Source organism: Cnephaeus nilssonii, assembly GCF_951640355.1.
Source record: "Cnephaeus nilssonii genome assembly, chromosome: 8".
NCBI lineage: Eukaryota > Metazoa > Chordata > Mammalia > Chiroptera > Vespertilionidae > Cnephaeus > Cnephaeus nilssonii.
The window spans coordinates 26,611,062-26,628,255 of NC_137079.1; the positions used below are offsets into that span (position 1 = coordinate 26,611,062).

Below are 17,194 nucleotides of genomic sequence, written 5' to 3' on the forward strand. Positions count from 1 at the left end.
TTGAACACTTACACCCCTCGGGGGCCCACGTTTTCTCATCCTTCAGGTGAGATGACCTAAGGGTCACATGCTTGAAATTTCGTCAGTCGGAGATTTTTCCCATAAAGATGGGCAAGGCGTCCGCCAGAGAATGAAATGGCCCGGTTCTGGTGGCGAGCCACCGCAGCCACCAGCCCAGGAGGACCGAGTTTCCTCCGCACGCCGCCCGCGCGGCCCCGCCCATGGCAACAGTAACTGGCAACCACCGGGCGTTCTCGCGAGAGCCAGCCCTCCAGCGACAAAGGTGCGATTCCCCCCAGGCCTTCCCTCCCCCCGCCCGCCCCCCCCCCCCTCGCGTGGACCTCCGCCCTGGCCACCTGCGCGCAGGGCCTGTCGCGCACGCGCACGCGCACACACGGAGCCGGACAGTTGGTGGTGTTGGTTCGCCCCAGCTGTTCCCCTCGGCACGCAGCTCCGCGGCGCGCGACCCCGGAGTGACACCACGGCGCATACGCGGTGCGGGGGGAGGCGGGGGGGCGCGCAGGCGCCGCGGGGGAAGTGAGGCCGCGCAGGCGCGGACGGCGTTGGTTGAAGAAGACCTTCAGCGTTGCCCTGGCTGAGCAGAGACCTGCTCTCTAGGTGGAGGTGAGGGGGGCCGGGGCCGCGGGGCGTGCCGGGGGTGAGGGAGGTGGGTCGCCATGGAGCCGGGGACCCGACGGGAGGCGAGCCTAACGGAGGGCGCGGGAGGGAGAGCGCAGCCGAACGGGGCGCGGGCCCGGCTGGGCCGCGGAGGGCAAGAGGGGACCTTGCTGCCCTGGCCGCCTTGGGTGATGGAGCCGCTGCGCCGGCGGGGGCCGAGCCGCGACCTTCCCGACGCCTGGGGTGCTCGCGGCACTTTGTTTCCAGGCGTCAAGCCAGAAAGGAGGTTGGTTTCTAGGGAAGTTGGGTCCTCGAACCCCGAACCCACCCCCCGCTCCCCAGCTTCCTCTCTGGAATGGTTATCCAGCATCACGGGAGCCCTTCCACTCCCTACCGCCAAAGGGAGGATGCTGTATGTGCAACTTGAAAAGGAGAAACGAGGGACAAAACAGGCTCGTCGCTGACTGTGTAGGTAGTTACGGTGTAAAGCAGCATCACCCCGTTAACGCCCTCTCCTCCCCCGTCTGCATCGATGCTGCCCCGGCACCTTGTGCATGTCTACAGGTAGCAAGTGCATTTTGTAGCGCTGATAGAAATAGGTGATGACAGCTTTCGTTGCTCTCGGGTAACGTGAAGTCTCTTGGCTTCTCGATTTTTTTGCTTGATCATACCAGTCGCACATTTCCCATCAGAAATCGTGGGCCTGAAAAAGTAAGCTTGGCAGAATTGAATCAGTAAACTAAATCAGCTGCACGACTTTTGCAAAGTGTCTGTGCCTGGCAGTGGTTTTGAAAAAGAAGGCAGAATGCTAAAAGGTCGTGATGAGTCCCTAGGTGGATGTTTGTAAACATTCAAGTGCACCTTTTCTTTTGTCAGGAGATGAAAAACCAGACTCCAAAGCCTTAACATTTCTATTTGAATGTATAGTGCCTGTTTTTTCCTGTACTTATCTTTCCAAATTATAGTCTTCTGGCAAAATTTCAACAGATACCAGCATCAGTGGTGATCATAACAAGTAATACCAGGTTGCAATGGCAAGGTGTAAAATGTATAGAATCTATCATTTGAATACAAGGAACTGAATTGTAAAATAATTGCTCTGGAAGTGAACTCTGAAACCCTATGGCTTAGGAAAAAAAAAACTTTTATTATGAATGAGTCAGTACATTTATTATCCTGACCCTTTCATTTTTACTATACTCTTTCCTTGAAACTGTGGCTTAGACCAAAGTTTTATTATGGTCTGAGACAGTACATTTATCCTGACCCTTTCATCTTTACTCTTTCCTCCTAACTTTATGTGTATGTGTGTATTACACTGTTCCCTTAACATATAGTGTCTGTCGTATTTGACAGATTTAGGTTAAGGAACAAATTTTTAATGAATTCACAATTAAGAAGAGTGCATTATAAGTGTATGTCACGTTCAGGTATGATGGCGTAGGCATAAACTTAACAGAAGGCCAGATTAAGACCTGGGCTGAATAAATATTAGTTTGAATGTGTAGGCATAGGAATTGCAAGGGCTAGCTGGTGCTCTGGAATTTTCTGGTTTAGTATTTGGGGCTAACTGGCTTGCTTCGGGTGGCTCTACAGTTGGTTATACACTGTTTTTGAGACTGCTGTAGGAAAAGATTTCCCCATACACAAAGGGCGAAGGAATGGTATGTTCAGCAGTGTTGACAGAACTGAGCATTTCGATGTGAGTCATTGGCAGTAGAAAAGCTGAGTGAATACTAAGTAAGCAAGATAAAAAGTCAAGGCACTTTGGGATTTAACTTTAGAGTACACCAATTTTTGATAAGGAGATTACTGCAGGTAGAATTATTCCTATTTCTGGCTCATGGGTAATATTTTAGCACTTTATATTAAGAAGAGCTTTGAGCCCTAACCAGTTTGGCTCAGTGGATGAGTGTCAGCCTGGGGACTGAAGGGTCTGAGTTTGATTTTGGTCAAGGGCATGTGCCTGGGTTGCGGGCTCCATCCCCAGTAAGGGGGGTGCAGGAGGCAGCCAATCAATGATTCTGTTTTCATTGCTGTTTCTGTCTCTCTCTCCCTCCCTCTCCTTTCCTCTCTGAAATCAATAAAAATATATTAAAAAGAAGAGCTTTGAGAGGGCATATTCTGGATGATTACATTTCAATTAATATGGTAATTCTTATTTTAAGAGCTTAATTTCAGAGTGGCAAAAATGTTAACCCAGAAGATTTTTTAGTGCATCTGTTTAAGCTTACAGTTCCTTAACAAATTTACCTGTCGCCTTATACAGCTTTTTGGCTTTATAAGAACCTAAGAAATATTTTTCTAATGTAAATTTTCCTTTTTTTAAAGTAAAAAGTTAAATTAACACATTTCTCCTTTGGCCTGTGAGAAATTTCTTTTCTTTGAAATGCAATCAGAAGACGACCTCTGACTCTCCTGAAAAAACAAAAAAACAAAAAAAACCTTTATTTTTCAGTGTTCAGGAAAGCTCTTTTTAAAGGATCTGAATGCCTTTTCAGCTTTGCTGGCATTAGGGTGTAAGCATTAATGATGCAAAGGAAGAGAAAATGTGAACCTCTTCTCACAGCACTATATAGTAGACGGACTAAGGGTGAATAAATACTAAATGGTCATTTTTATTCCATTGTCCCCATTTTTCTTTATAAGAGATGTGTAACACACCAACTTACTGTGACCTAGGAAAGGCTGCCAAGGATGTCTTCAACAAAGGATATGGTAAGTATGCAATTGTAAATTTCCAATTTGGGGTAAATGCTAGTATTGAATGCTTATACCATGCTAGTAAAATGAGGTTAATCAACATTAATGTGTCTCACAAGATTTAAGGGGACAACTATTAACACGTTATTAGACTTCATTCTTTAGAGGAGTCACACAAGTTTTAAAAACAATTGTTTAAAAATAAGACCAGACCTAGCCAGTTTGGTTCAGTGGATAGAGCATTGGCCTGTGGACTGAAGGGTCCCAGGTTCGATTCCGGTCCAGGGCATGTACCTCAATTGCAGGCTTCTCCCGGCCCGGGTCCTGGTCGGGGCACATGCAGGAGGCAACCAATCGATGTGTTTCTCTCACAATCGATATTTCTCTGTCTCCCTATCTCTTCCATTCTCCCTAAAAATCAATGGGAAAATATCCTCTGGTGATGATTAACAAAACAAACAAAATAAGACCAAGTAATATAAATCTGTAATATGTATGCTTTCTCTGGCTACAATTAAAGTAGGGGTTACATTTTTCCTTCTCTAAATAATGGCAGTGTTTTTGTAAGAGTGAAGACCCAACTTTTAACGTCTTCGGAGTAACATATATTCTTTGATCCAGTAGACATTTATTTTTAGTTTTTAAAGTTTATTCTTTAAACTTTTAATTTTTTGTGTTGTACACATTTGATTTTTTTTAATTAACTAGTAATGTTAATTATATATATATTAAGCTTGTATATAATATCTGCATAGTATTTTCTAATAATTTTAGTTCTCAGAATAGTACATATTCCATTCATTCATTTGTTCTTTAACTTATAGTTTTAAAATATGTCTTTATTATTTTGAGGGGTTTAAAAATTATGCTTAAGTTAGTTCATTATAATTGTTTCTTGTGGAAGTCTCACCTAACGAGAATACTGTGTATTTTCCAAATGGAAGGGACTATGGACTATTTTCATAATTTCTAAGTTACAAAAACTGGAGTGAATGTCACATTTTGTACATTACTGTGTTTTTGTGTGTGTCTAGGGTTTGGCATGGTCAAAATAGATCTGAGAACCAAGTCATGTAGTGGAGTGGTAAGTACCTAATGTATTTTCAATAAATGTATCCTCATGAACTGAAAGGAACCAGTTTAAAAATTAGTGTTTAGTCTGGTTATGTGAAGCAGCATACTTTTGGCTCTATGCTCTCTTCCTGACAATTTTATTCCACTCTCAGATTTCAGTGAGAATCCTCACTCAGCCACTTAAGCCCAGAAACAATCATGTTGAATTTTGTTTTTTTGTCATAATTAGACTATTCTTAAGTCTTACTCTCAGAAGGTATAGTGTGTGTGTGTATATATTTGACCCATGTCACATTATTTTTTTTTCAATTTTTTTTATTAAGGTATTATATGTGTACATATCTTACCATTGCCCCCCCCCACACACATGTCACATTATTATGAATTTTCATGAGTATGGGCACTGAAAACTTTCCTTTCGTTGTATTGGGTTCATACAAGTTTTGTCATCCTTTTACAAGAATAAATTAATTTTAGCCTCTGCCCCTTCATGATTAATTGAAGCAAATGTAGAAATAAAATGCTTGTAGAAATTAGTTTATAGTTTTTATTGATGTTCATAAAGTCTTTTTTACTGGATGTTAAGAATATACTAAAAGATATATGTGCATATTTTCAAAGCATCATTAACCAGAGCTTTTATTAAGTCTCAGCAACTAGATTACCTTTACATTCACCTCATTCTCTGATATCTCCTAATTGGCCTCATCTTTTTTGGTATTACCTATTCAGACAGATGCAAAGTTTATTTCTAGGTATAGTGATTTAATTAGAAGGGAAGAGGTATGTGGAATTCTTATGATACTTTGTCTCAGACTGTGTATAAACCTGATTTGTCACTGTCTTTCTTTCCCTGGATTTTCTACTGGTGAATAAATACATATGCAACTACACTATTAGGATGGGCACATTGTATATGGTTCTGTTAAAATAGAAATATAATACTCATTCAGAATTTGCTCAAGTTAGGTTTATGTTGCAAAAACCATCAACTAAAAATGTTATCTCCCTTTCATGCTGCTGTGGTGTGGGAATATTCGTTCAGATGGTAAGAAAAACAGCATATGTGTGCTTATTTTTATGGTTGCTTTTGGTCTCTGGTACTGATTCATGATAAATTATATCCATTGCTCCAAATTTCCTAGATTGCATCTTGATATTTTTATCATATGCCCTTTATTTAACAGTAACATTTTAAGATTATTTTGTTGCTTTCTAGCATTTAATGTAGAGCTATGTGCATGTTATAAATGTGTTTTGCACTGTTTGAGCTAATTATGAAATTAGAGAAAAACAAGCAATTATGAGCTTGGAACTAAACTTAGAAAAACACTAGCCTTCTCTTTGAAATTCGTAACTGGTATTTTAGACTTTTGACAAAACTTTAAACTAAGAAATGATAAGAAAGAAAGGTAGACTACTACTCTTTCTTTGAGTATATTTACTATACTTTCAAGTTTATGAAAGGTAAATGTAAAAAATAAAACACTGGGTAGTTGGATCTACTAAAAGACAGTGCTGGCCACATTAAATAATTGTGTGAACTGTTAAACATGACTAGCTTTTTATCATTTTTTACTAAGGCCTTGCCCTAAATATGCAGCATGATATTCTCTGAAAACTTTCTGTGTGGTGTTGATAAACAGATCAGAGTTTCCCAGTTGTTTCATCAGCCTAGAAACAGAGTTAGGGAGCAGGGTATTTGTTGAAAGGAGGATTCATGTTGCAGGCAGTGAAATATAACTGGTCAGGGTTGGCAGTATTTCAGAAATGTTCTTTAAAAACAGGGCCAATCAGAATGGTTTTTTCTTGACAGTTCATAGATTGTCAGTGACAGGTGTTGACTGTTTGCTTCCCCTAGAAGGATATCTATTTCTAATTGCTTATTGTCATATGACTGAAATGATACCTAACTAGGGAGGAGGATCTATTTTAAGGTACTCATAATAGCTATTTGATAGAAAGCACTTTAAAGGTAGACAAGGGGAGAAGGGAGGAAGAGGAATAAATTATAACATTGCATTTTGTTATAACAAATGGGATAGACAGACGCTTTCAAATATTAAAATTGTTTATGTGGAAAGTTTTATAGATAGTTTTGTGGAAAAAAGTAATAAAGTTTTCATAACAGTGTGAATGTACTAAATGCCACTGAACTCTACATTAAAATGTGGTTAAAATTGTAAATATTATATTAAGTTTATTTTATAACAATAAAAATAATTTTTTAAAAATGCGATAGAATTCTGACCTTATTAAAAGGAGGAAGAGAGGCTAGTGCTTCCACTGACTTGTGAATTTTAAGGTCTTTAAACTTAACTAATAGTTTAAATGATGATAGAAAACTGATCATCTTTTTCAGGCCATTAAAGTAAAATGTTTAAGATTCTATAGTTTAGTCATTTTTAGTAAAGGCATTTATTTTCAGTTAAGATACTTTTTTTTTAACCTTTTGCACTCGGATGTCGAGTGTGACTCGACACGGTTAGCATTAGAATAAAGGAATCGATAAAAAAGCAAGCAAGTGCAAAGGATTAAAGGAGAGAATATACGATTTCCATTTAGTAAGAGAATATATGAAATAAGAAATATCAATAAGAGAGATGGAGTAATGGAAAGGTCTAAAACTGGTTAAAATATTTTGAGATTAGAAAGAAGGAAAGCAGGCAGTGAGTTGCTGTAGAGTGGGGCTGTGGTAAATGTTAATTGTACTGGTGTCTACTGCATTGAACACTGCTTTCTGAAATGGTATTTTGCTATTTGATGAGCTCCCTTTAAAGTTATTTTTTATTGCTTAGGAATTTTCTACTTCTGGTCATGCTTATACTGACACAGGGAAAGCATCAGGCAACCTAGAGACAAAATATAAGATCTGTAACTATGGACTTACATTCACCCAAAAATGGAACACAGATAATACTCTTGGAACAGAAATCTCTTGGGAGAATAAGGTAAGAGAAAGCATTAGCAGATATTTGTGTATAAAATTTATCTTGCAGATAAGATGATGAACAAACCCCAAATGTAATCTGAATGAAATCTTACAACCTATCCAGGAGCCATGTTTTTTTCTCTGTTCGTGGCCTTCTTTAGTATGTCTTATGTTTATAGGAAGTAGGGCTTGTTTGCGAGTACATAATTATCACTCTACATCTTTATTCTGAACTGTTCTACTTATTCTGTTACACATCTAAGCCTCTCCTGAGTAGGTCAAACTATTTGCAGTGATTTAGTTTTAATTTTGTTTTGTAATCATTGCAAAATTTGCTCCACAGAAAAATGTTTCTAAAATTCTATAATGTTTTCAAAGATAAATATATCAGATATTTGTCAAGGGCCTGCTATGTACAGGGCACTTTTTTTGAAGTCTATATGTACATTACCCTATAAAAGTAATCTATGTATATATAAAAGCCTGTTACTTGTCACTATGACACGCACTGACCACCAGGGGCCAGACACTCAACGCAGGAGCTGCCCCCTGGTGGTCAGTGCGCTCCCACACAGCAGGAGTGCTGCTCAGCTAACGGATGGGCACCAGACGCCGGATGGGCACCAGACGCCGGGCTCATGGCTGGCGAGTGCAGCTGTGGTGGCGCCTACAGCAGAGCGGCAGCGAGCCTACCGAGCTGTGGTGGCGGCAGGCGCAGCGGGGCCGGGTTGAGCGGGAGTGGCACGGCACCTGGCTGCCTGCCGCTTTGTGCACTACTACATCCCTCGGGGGATATTGGACTGCTGGTTTCGGCCATTCCCTGCAGGTCATGCCGAGGGACCCCATTTGTGCACCGGGCCTCTAGTATACATACATATATATATAAATAAAATAATAAAAACATAATATTCAAATCGACCGAAAAGCTGAACAGCAGAACGACCATTTGGACGAACACACTATGACACACACTGGCGCCAGGCACCAAGGCAGGAGCGATGTGATTGGTGGGGGGGCCCCGCCATCGCCCCACAATTGCCCCGCAGAGGGAGGCCCAGGCCACCGGCCAGCAGGACAATCAATCGGGGGTGGCGGCAGACATGGGCAGCACCAGGCTAAGGTGGGTGTGGGCGGGGGGTGGGGCCAGCTGCCAGCAGCCAGAGGGAAGTCCAGGTGCCGGCAGCCGGCGAAGGAAGGCCTACCCTTGCAGTATATATATACTAGAGGCCCGGTGCACGAAATTCGTACACTCGGAGTGGGGAGTCCCTCAGCCCGGATTGCGAGAGGGTGCAGGCCAGGCCGAGGTACCCCACTGGTGCATGATGGGGGCTGGGGAGGGACGTGGGAGGTTGGCTAGCTAGGGAGGGACCGCAGGAGGGCTCCAGGGCATTTCTGGCCTGTCTCGCTCAGTTCTGATCAGCCAGACCCCAGCAGCAAGCTAACCTACCTGTCAGAGCATCTGCATCTTGGTGGTCATGCACGTCATAGCGAGCGGTTGAGTGGCTTTAGCATATCATTAGTATATTATGCTTTGATTGGTTGAATGGCCAACTGGAGGACCGGACACTTAGCATATTAGGCTTTTTTTATGTAGGATATATACAATGAAGTACTTAAGTTGGCTTGTTAAATATCAGGCTGTCTTATTACTGTAATTTTAAGAGAGTATTTTGTTGTATTGGGACTTTGTTGTTTTTGTACTATGATCTACATTACTGGCTGGAAGAGAATTTGACCTTTATATTTGAACCTGTTGTTTTGATGAGAGAATCATGATGAAGCCTGGGGTAAGGGGAAAGAGGTAAAGGGACAAAGAAGGATGAAGAGGTAATTTATTAAATAATTTAATATTTGTCTTTCTTTAACAACTTCCTTTTTTGTCGTTGTTAGAGAGGAAGTTAAAGAAAACTTTAGAATTGGTTTCTTGAGTCAAAATAAGAATTGAAAGTTACTAATTATTAATTTTAAATCTTTATTTTTCAGTTGGCTGAAGGGTTGAAACTGACTCTTGATACCACATTTGTACCGAACACAGGGTAATTATCCAAACCCCATTTTCTGAAATGTTTTTTAGCCTGGAGCGTTTTAAGTAGGAAATTGCAATAAAAAGTTTTGATGCTTCGGAGGTTGCTGTTAGGAATATTAGAGACCTTGTGTATGCAGTAAAAAGAAAGAAAGACTCCCTTGAGGCAGGGCAAAATTGTTATTTGAAAATTGAACAGATGAACAAAAATATACATCTGGTCCAAAGAGGCACATCATAGTAGAAAAAGTTTAGGAACTAGAAGGGCCTGACATTAGATATTTCCTAAGCGATTCCAAAGATTCATGGATATGGTATTTTGCTGAGGATTTCTTAAGAAAACAATGTAATCTGGCTGTAGAACACTGTAATGACTAGTTCTGCTATTGACTTGCTTTCTTAGCCTTAATAAATCCTCCCAACTTCTCGGCTTCAATTTCTTTATCTAAAATGGGTTTGTGTTGTTCCCTATCTGCCTATCAAAAGAACAAAGGTGCAGAGTGGCATTTCTTAGCTGTATCGACAGGTGCATCCATCTTTCCTGCCACACACTTTAATCATCTTCAGGACACATAGTCTCATAAGAGGCCTGATTGGAATAGAAAAGGATTATTAAGAACTAATTTCAATATTATCCTTAAAAAATGCACACTTCTCTTCCATCTATCTAACATTGTCTATAGAGAAAACACTGACCCTAAGGAAAATAATTGTGTTTACAAAAGGGCTGTACCCTTTAAGAAAGAAAAAAAAAATACACTTCTCTCCATGATAAGTTAGGTTATTAATTTAGAAGCTAAGTGTGTCAGGTGTTCTTACCTTTTGTAGCATTTGGGCATTTGGAAATATTTAAAGAAATTAGGCTTCTTCTACATATACATATAATTCAGATTATTAATTTGGTTCTGAAATACCTTACTCCTTTCTATACTTTTTAAAGAAAATATATTTTTTATTGGTTTCAGAGAGGAAGGGAGAGGGAGAGATAAAAACATCAATGATGAGAGAGAATCACTGATCAGCTGCCTCCTGCACAACCCTTACTGGGGATTGAGCCTGCAACTCAGGCATGTGCCCTTGACTGGAATTGAATATGGGACCCCTCAGTTCCTGGGCTGACGCTCTATCCACTGAGCCAAACTGGTTAGGGCCTTTTTATACATTTGTTCATGCCTTCAAGAAATCATGAAATAACCTATTATTTGAACTTATATTGAGGAATAGGTAAAAATAGTACATATATGTCTAATACTAACAAAATTAAATTTTTAAAGCTAAGTAATTTGAAACATTTTTGCTGTATGTGTGCCATCTACTGCTGGGGTAGAGAGGATCTTATTGTAAAGATTCCTGAACAGTATTAGAAAGTCTTATTGTTTACATGTGTTGTGTTTGTTTTTTTCACAGAAAGAAGAGTGGGAAATTGAAGGCCTCCTATAAACGGGATTGTTTCAGTCTTGGCAGTAATGTGGATATAGATTTTTCTGGTCCAACCATCTATGGCTGGGCAGTATTAGGCTTTGAAGGTTGGCTTGCTGGCTATCAGATGAGTTTTGACACAGCCAAATCCAAACTGTCACAGAATAATTTTGCCCTGGGTTACAAGGCTGCAGACTTCCAGCTGCACACTCACGTGTGAGTGTTTATAATTTATTCCTCCCTTAGTGCCAGTACAGTCACCCAAAAAGTTGGTGGCCATTAGCATGTTGAGAAGTGATGGTACTTGCATTTAATATGCCTTGGTTGACATTCAGCCTTGCTGCACTGTTTTCATGGTCAGCAAAACATTGCCAAAGGATATGCACTTGGTGCATTGTGCTGTGTTGCTGGCAGTTTCTGGCCTCTCAGCCTGCACCCATACTTTATGAAACTCTAGAATCTGTAGAAGAAGCATTGTGATGGAGAGAGCATAGGACATGGGTCACCTCCTGATACAAGGGATCCTTAGGAGATGGTCCTTCCTCTGCTGCCTACTCAGCCTTGCAGTCTTCTGACACAGGTCTGTTTGGGTCATGAAGAACTGGAGCATTCCAGTAATTTTCTGGAGGTTTTCCGATACCCTTGGTCAGGAGCAGCAGATCCTCAAAGCAATTCTGGATTCAGTTCTGTAGACTGCACCTTACTGGTGAAATGATTTGAACTTTTAAATTGTATTTTATGTCTTGGGCTACTAGGCACTGCTGCTATACCAGAAAGAGAAAGCAAGGATGAACCATGTGTTTTTGAAGTGTTGCATGTTGTTCTCCACTAGATACACTAGATATTCTAATTCACTTATGATGACTAAAATAAAGTCAAGCAGTGGTATAGACAGTGGCATTAAGATTGATGAACAGTGTTTTCAGGAAAACCATGAAAACTCAGGGACTAATTTCTGGGATGCTTTGCAGCAATTTAGGTACCTCTTTGGAGCAGTGCACCTTAGGTATTGTAGGGAGGGTGCTTTCTAACTGTAGGACGCTTTTAAATGAAATCCAGGATTGGCGTTATTCCCATACTTGTACCACTGTATGTATTTTATGTGGAATCTTTGTTGAACTCAACTTTGAAGTTTATAAATTCTATGAACGGCAGAGAAATCTTTAGATCATATTCACCTGAGATGTCTGCCTTCGTATATAACGTGTGACTAAAAAGTTTATATCGTGGAGGAGCCAAGTAAATGAATCAAGTGCTAACTACATTTTAATTAGGTGGTTAAATTACATAACTGGGTTTAGTTCCTTGTTTTGATTGGTAGTCATTTATGCTAGAAGCTTGCTGAAATCTATAGTTGCAAAATGACATCTTTGTTTAGATAGTCTTAGAATTTGTTTCTATATCACAACAATGGTACAAACTAAATACTTTGACGTTTTCTTATACCATGAAAACAGGAATGATGGCACTGAATTTGGAGGGTCTATCTACCAGAAGGTCAATGAGAAGATTGAAACGTCAATAAACCTTGCTTGGACAGCTGGCAGTAACAACACCCGTTTTGGCATCGCTGCTAAATACAAGTTGGATTGTAGAACTTCTCTAGCTGTAAGAATGTGCTACCAGATTGTGTCTGCTCTTATGGTTTCATCTAAGTTATTAATGAAAGTTGTGATATGGTTGTAGTTTGCATGTTCTGTATTAACTTTTCTGAGCTAGTCATTGTGTATTGAAAAGAGGATTACACCTGAAGTCAGGATATTGGGTTCTAGTCCTAGTTCCTCCTATATTTGGCTGTTGTCTGACCTTCTCAAGTCATTTTCTCTCTTTGGCCTCAAAATTTTCTTATCTATAAATTCATGGGGTTTGATTATTCCTATTGGTATTAGTAATTTTTATTAATAATAGCACTAATTGAGCTCTTAAATTTCAGGTACTGTGCTAAGGGCTTTACGTGTATTATCTCATTTAATCCTCACAACTATAGGTGGTGAATAGTATCCTCATGCCGTTTTACAGATGAGGGAACTGAGGCTTAGAGAGGTCAGGTAACTTGCCCAAGGTCACACAATAAGTGGCAGTGCCAAGATTTGAACCAAATCTGTCTCTTACCAGAGTTCATGCTCTAACCAGAGGCTGTAAACTTGCATCTCAAACAATTCAGTACACAGGGATATTTGACTGCATGGTGTTTTAAAAAGATTTGCTTGAGGCCTTTATGCATGCATTTTCAAAGTCCCTGCTGTTGCTTCCAGTTCTCTTAACTTAGAAGGTTTATCTTTTTATTAATTAAATTTTCAGTTTCAGTCATTCTAGATTGACCCTAAGGTGCTTTAGCTTTGGAAATCTGATGCATGAAGTGGTGGTCGTACTGGACTTATATATTATGAAATTGATTGTTTTCTTACTGTTTCTATTTCATCTCCTAATCTTAGGCTAAAGTAAATAACGCCAGCCTGATTGGACTGGGTTATACTCAGACTCTTCGACCAGGTGAGTAAAGAAATTAGTAACAATGGGGTTCAGGTAGAAGGTGATAGAGGAATAATGAAAATAACCTACAAAACAACCTACAATCACTATAGACGAATTCAGACCATTTTGTAACATTTGGTTGTTCATAAAAAGTAAAACAGATCAAGTACTCTTGCTTAAAAAATTTGTGTCTATTTCTAGCTATAACTTGGTCACTCTGGCTTGTGAATTTGGTTGATCACTCATTCTTCTTAACCCTGAACTCCAATTAGAGTTTGCCATGATTATGCTTTTCTCATTCCAGATCAGTTGATTATGGATAACCCTGTGTTGAGTTTAGTAATAGCTGCATGCTTAATGTCTTTTACACCCAGCCGTAACCCATGCCATTGACTCCATCCGTTGTTTCTAGAAAATGCAGATCTGATTGTAATACTTGTCACAAATGATTGTCATGTTTTCTTCTTCCTAGGAGTCAAACTGACCCTATCAGCTTTAATCGACGGAAAGAACTTCAATGCAGGAGGTCACAAGGTTGGGTTGGGATTTGAACTAGAAGCTTAATGCGGTTTTGAATAAAGCATCAGATTTCTCCCTGGAGGTGAAGAGAAATGAACCCACTATGTTTTGGCCTTAAAATTCTTCTCTGAAATTTCAAAAGTGTGAACTTTTTATTCTTCCAAAGAATGGTAATTCTCCCTACACTGAAGTCTAGAAATCGCAAGTCCATCCTAAGGGAGGTGCTTGAAGGCATGCCTGGAAGTTGTCATGTGTGTGCCACATTTCAGTTCAGTTCCGCAGTATTCTTTTAAATGTGTTCCTCAGCGACAATGTAGTGTCATGTTACAAAGGAGATAACCTGACCTCCAGTTTGTACATCACGTCCTGCATGTCCCACACCACTTTTTCATGACCTTTTGATATATTGGTCTCTGTGCTGTAGTGGAATCTTTGGTTTTGCATCAGAGTAAAATAAAATAAACCCATCACATTTAACATAATCATTCATCTGATTTGCTAGTGGTGGTTTTCTTATATTTGGTGTGATTTGCTTTGGAAAATACTATCATAGGTGGGATTTATGCCTAAAGTGGTATGTCTGAAATATCTATGCTGTTGCCTGTCCCTTCCACTTTAGTGTACCTCACTCTACTACTACTCTGCACTCAGGCCAAGGAGTGGAACAGTGAGTTTTGTTCTGCTGGGCAGAAGCAGTTCTGCTGAGACACTGACTTCCTTTAGCAGTGTTACAGAGTAGAGTAGAATCAGACTGGTAGTTTTAAGAAAGAGTGAGGGTGTGAGTGGTCAAAAGACCATCAAAGGAAAGAGGACAGTTGAGGAGGAAGTACTGTAGGGAAGAAAGTGTGGTAGGAGGAGGCCAAAGCTGGAGGCGGAAACATCTGTGCCTCTTCCCAGGCCTCAGGAAAATGTTCTTGATTACTATGTCTAGAAAAATATTAAGCAAAGAATGGAATTTCCGGTTTAGGAAAAAAAATGAGTAGAGTATGATTACAACTTATGGGTAAGTCATCTTTCTTTCTAAAAGTAGAACTCCTTTTGAAAAATATTTTTAAAACATAGGATATATGCTGTTGTAACAAATTCAGTCAGTTTCAACATAAATAAAAGTGAAAATTGCCATCCCTCTCTTCAAACCCTATTTCTTCTACTACTACTAACAGTTTGATATATATCCTTGTAGATATTTTTCAGTGGCTTTAGAGTTACTATATATGTATGATGTGAAAATGCATATTTTGTTTCATAATAACTTTTTAATATAGAGCCCTTTTTTGTTTGTTTATATAGATCTGTCTCATGTTTTTTTATTTTATACTTTAGTATAAATGTGACATTATTATTTATTATTTAACTATTAGAGGCCCGTGGCACGAAGAGATTCGTGCAATAGGCCTTCCTTCCCTTGGCTTCCAGCACTGGTTTTCCTCCGGCACCCAGGACCCAGGCCTTCACTTTGGCCAGAGTCTGCCTTCTTCGTCTTTGCTGCAGACTCAGGCCGGAGTCTGCCATCTTCAGCTTCGCTGCTTCTCTGCAAACTGCCGTCTTTGTCTTTGCTGCAGACTCCAGCTGGAGTCTGCCATCTTCGTCTTCGCTGCAGACTCGGAGTCTGCAGTCTTGTCTTCGCTGCGGCACTCTGCTCCTGTAGATCTCTTTGCCCCCAGCCCTCCCTCTCATAGCAGGCGTCCTGCCCCGCCTGGCCACTCCACACCTGAAGCAGCTGGGTGGCCGCCATCTTTGGCCTTCTAATTTGCATACTCACTCTGATTGGCTGTGGGCGTAGCGGAGGTACGGTCAATTTACATGTTTGTCTATTATTAGGTAAGATTCCTTGTTTGTTGTATTCAGGTTTTTTGCCTTACAAACAGTGCTGCATTGACGATCTCTGTCCATTTATTTTTGCCCGCTTCTCTGAACATTTCCACAGCAGCATCACTGCCCAGTAGAATTTTCTGTGAGGATGAAAATGATCCATGTCTGTGCTGCCCCAGGTGGTGGTCACTAGGCACACATGGCTGTTGAGCACTTGAAATGTAACTAAGCCAGTGGAAGAACTCCATTTAATTCTGTTTCATAATTCTCGGATTTTCCTGTTCGGATTCCTTGCTCAGTTTCCCAGTGAGTCATCTGAAAAACAACTACACCTGGTTGCTTTTTGAAACATTTCAGTGCTACAAGGATTTCCCCCTACCACAAAAGATTACTAGAACCCAAATTCCAGCCACCACTGCCTATGATACCAACCAGATGATACAATTTTTTATTTCCTCACTGTTTTTGTGGGTTGAACCACCATTACAGGAGATAAAATATAACAAGAAAGGAAAAGGGAAAGAGATAAGCAACATTCATTGTCTTGTTGACACCTGCATCTAGTTAACTCTGTCTTACTGGATGAGCTTTATATACAGCGTGAGAGTGGATGGGATGCTGAGATGGGCTGACCGGTGTTCCCCGTGGGATTTCTTTATGGTCTGGAGCAGAGAAATGAGCCACGCGAGTCAGCAGCTAGCTGCTGTGTGTTAGAGGAGTGATGCTATGGGCCATTTCTCTTCGGTCTGGTGTTAAGGATAGGGGCTACAAATGATGAGGTCAGGAGTAGAAAGGAAATAGAAGGAAACACTGATGAGATATACCTCTAATTAATGTTATTTACCTGTTGAAGATAGTATCCCTTTTACATTATTTGTTACTGCAGAGCTACAGAGCCAGATTTTTTTTGCATTGATACAGTAATCCATATATGAACATAGGTAGTTTAAATTCAGTGTTTATTCAGTAGTTTTGTTTAATTATATGGCTGACTAGTCTGTGTCCTGAGTACCCTCATTATTGTGCAAGTCATTAGGTTGTAACAAAAACCCACACATTTCTGGAGCTTGTGTGCCAGGCACTGTGCTGGTCATCCTTTATTTATTTTATTTATTTTATTTTTTTCAGAGGGGAAGGGAGAGTGAGAGAGATAGAAACTTCAGTGATGAGAGTATCATTTATTGGCTGCCTCCTGCATGCCCCCTACTGGGGATTGAGCCCGCAAGCCGAGCATGTGCCCTTGACTGGAATCGAGCCTGGGACCTTCCAGTCCGCAGTCCAATGCTCTATCCACTGAGCCAAACCAGCTAGGGGCTGGTCATCCTTTATAATTCATCTAATCCTCACAACAATGACTGCAGACACCAGGAAAGAGCCATGAGAGGCAGCCTAAGGTGGATCAGTTGCTTATGGTTTCTCATGGAAATTCTCAATAGCTCCCGTCTCTTCCTCCCTAAAATATAGGCAATCACTTCTCCCCTTCTACTACCCAGCTTTCTCCTCCTTATTGTCCCTATTCCCCCTTCCATTTCTCCCCAATTTAGCCTTATAACTCCTGTAGCCACCCATATTTGATTTTAATTTTTAAAATTGATTCATTCAGGATACTGCTAGGATCT

General features: G+C 40.4%; 1 protein-coding gene across 2 annotated transcripts; it reads left to right on the forward strand.

Annotated features, from left to right (window-relative positions):
* The first annotated feature begins 358 nt into the window (after nt 1–358).
* VDAC3 (voltage dependent anion channel 3) lies at nt 359–16,176 on the forward strand. 2 transcript variants are annotated; one of them, XM_079779054.1, is made up of 9 exons: nt 359–624; nt 3,268–3,336; nt 4,356–4,405; nt 7,194–7,346; nt 9,311–9,363; nt 10,758–10,985; nt 12,227–12,377; nt 13,205–13,266; nt 13,717–16,176. In XM_079779054.1, exons 2-9 carry the CDS (start codon nt 3,270–3,272, stop codon nt 13,793–13,795), a joined length of 843 nt encoding a protein of 280 aa, XP_079635180.1. In that variant the 5' UTR covers nt 359–624; nt 3,268–3,269; the 3' UTR covers nt 13,796–16,176. The 2 variants fall into 2 exon arrangements, with proteins under 2 accessions (XP_079635180.1, XP_079635179.1); XM_079779053.1 differs by having other exon boundaries at nt 375–624; nt 13,205–13,262; nt 13,717–16,171.
* Nucleotides 16,177–17,194: the final 1,018 nt, after the last annotated feature.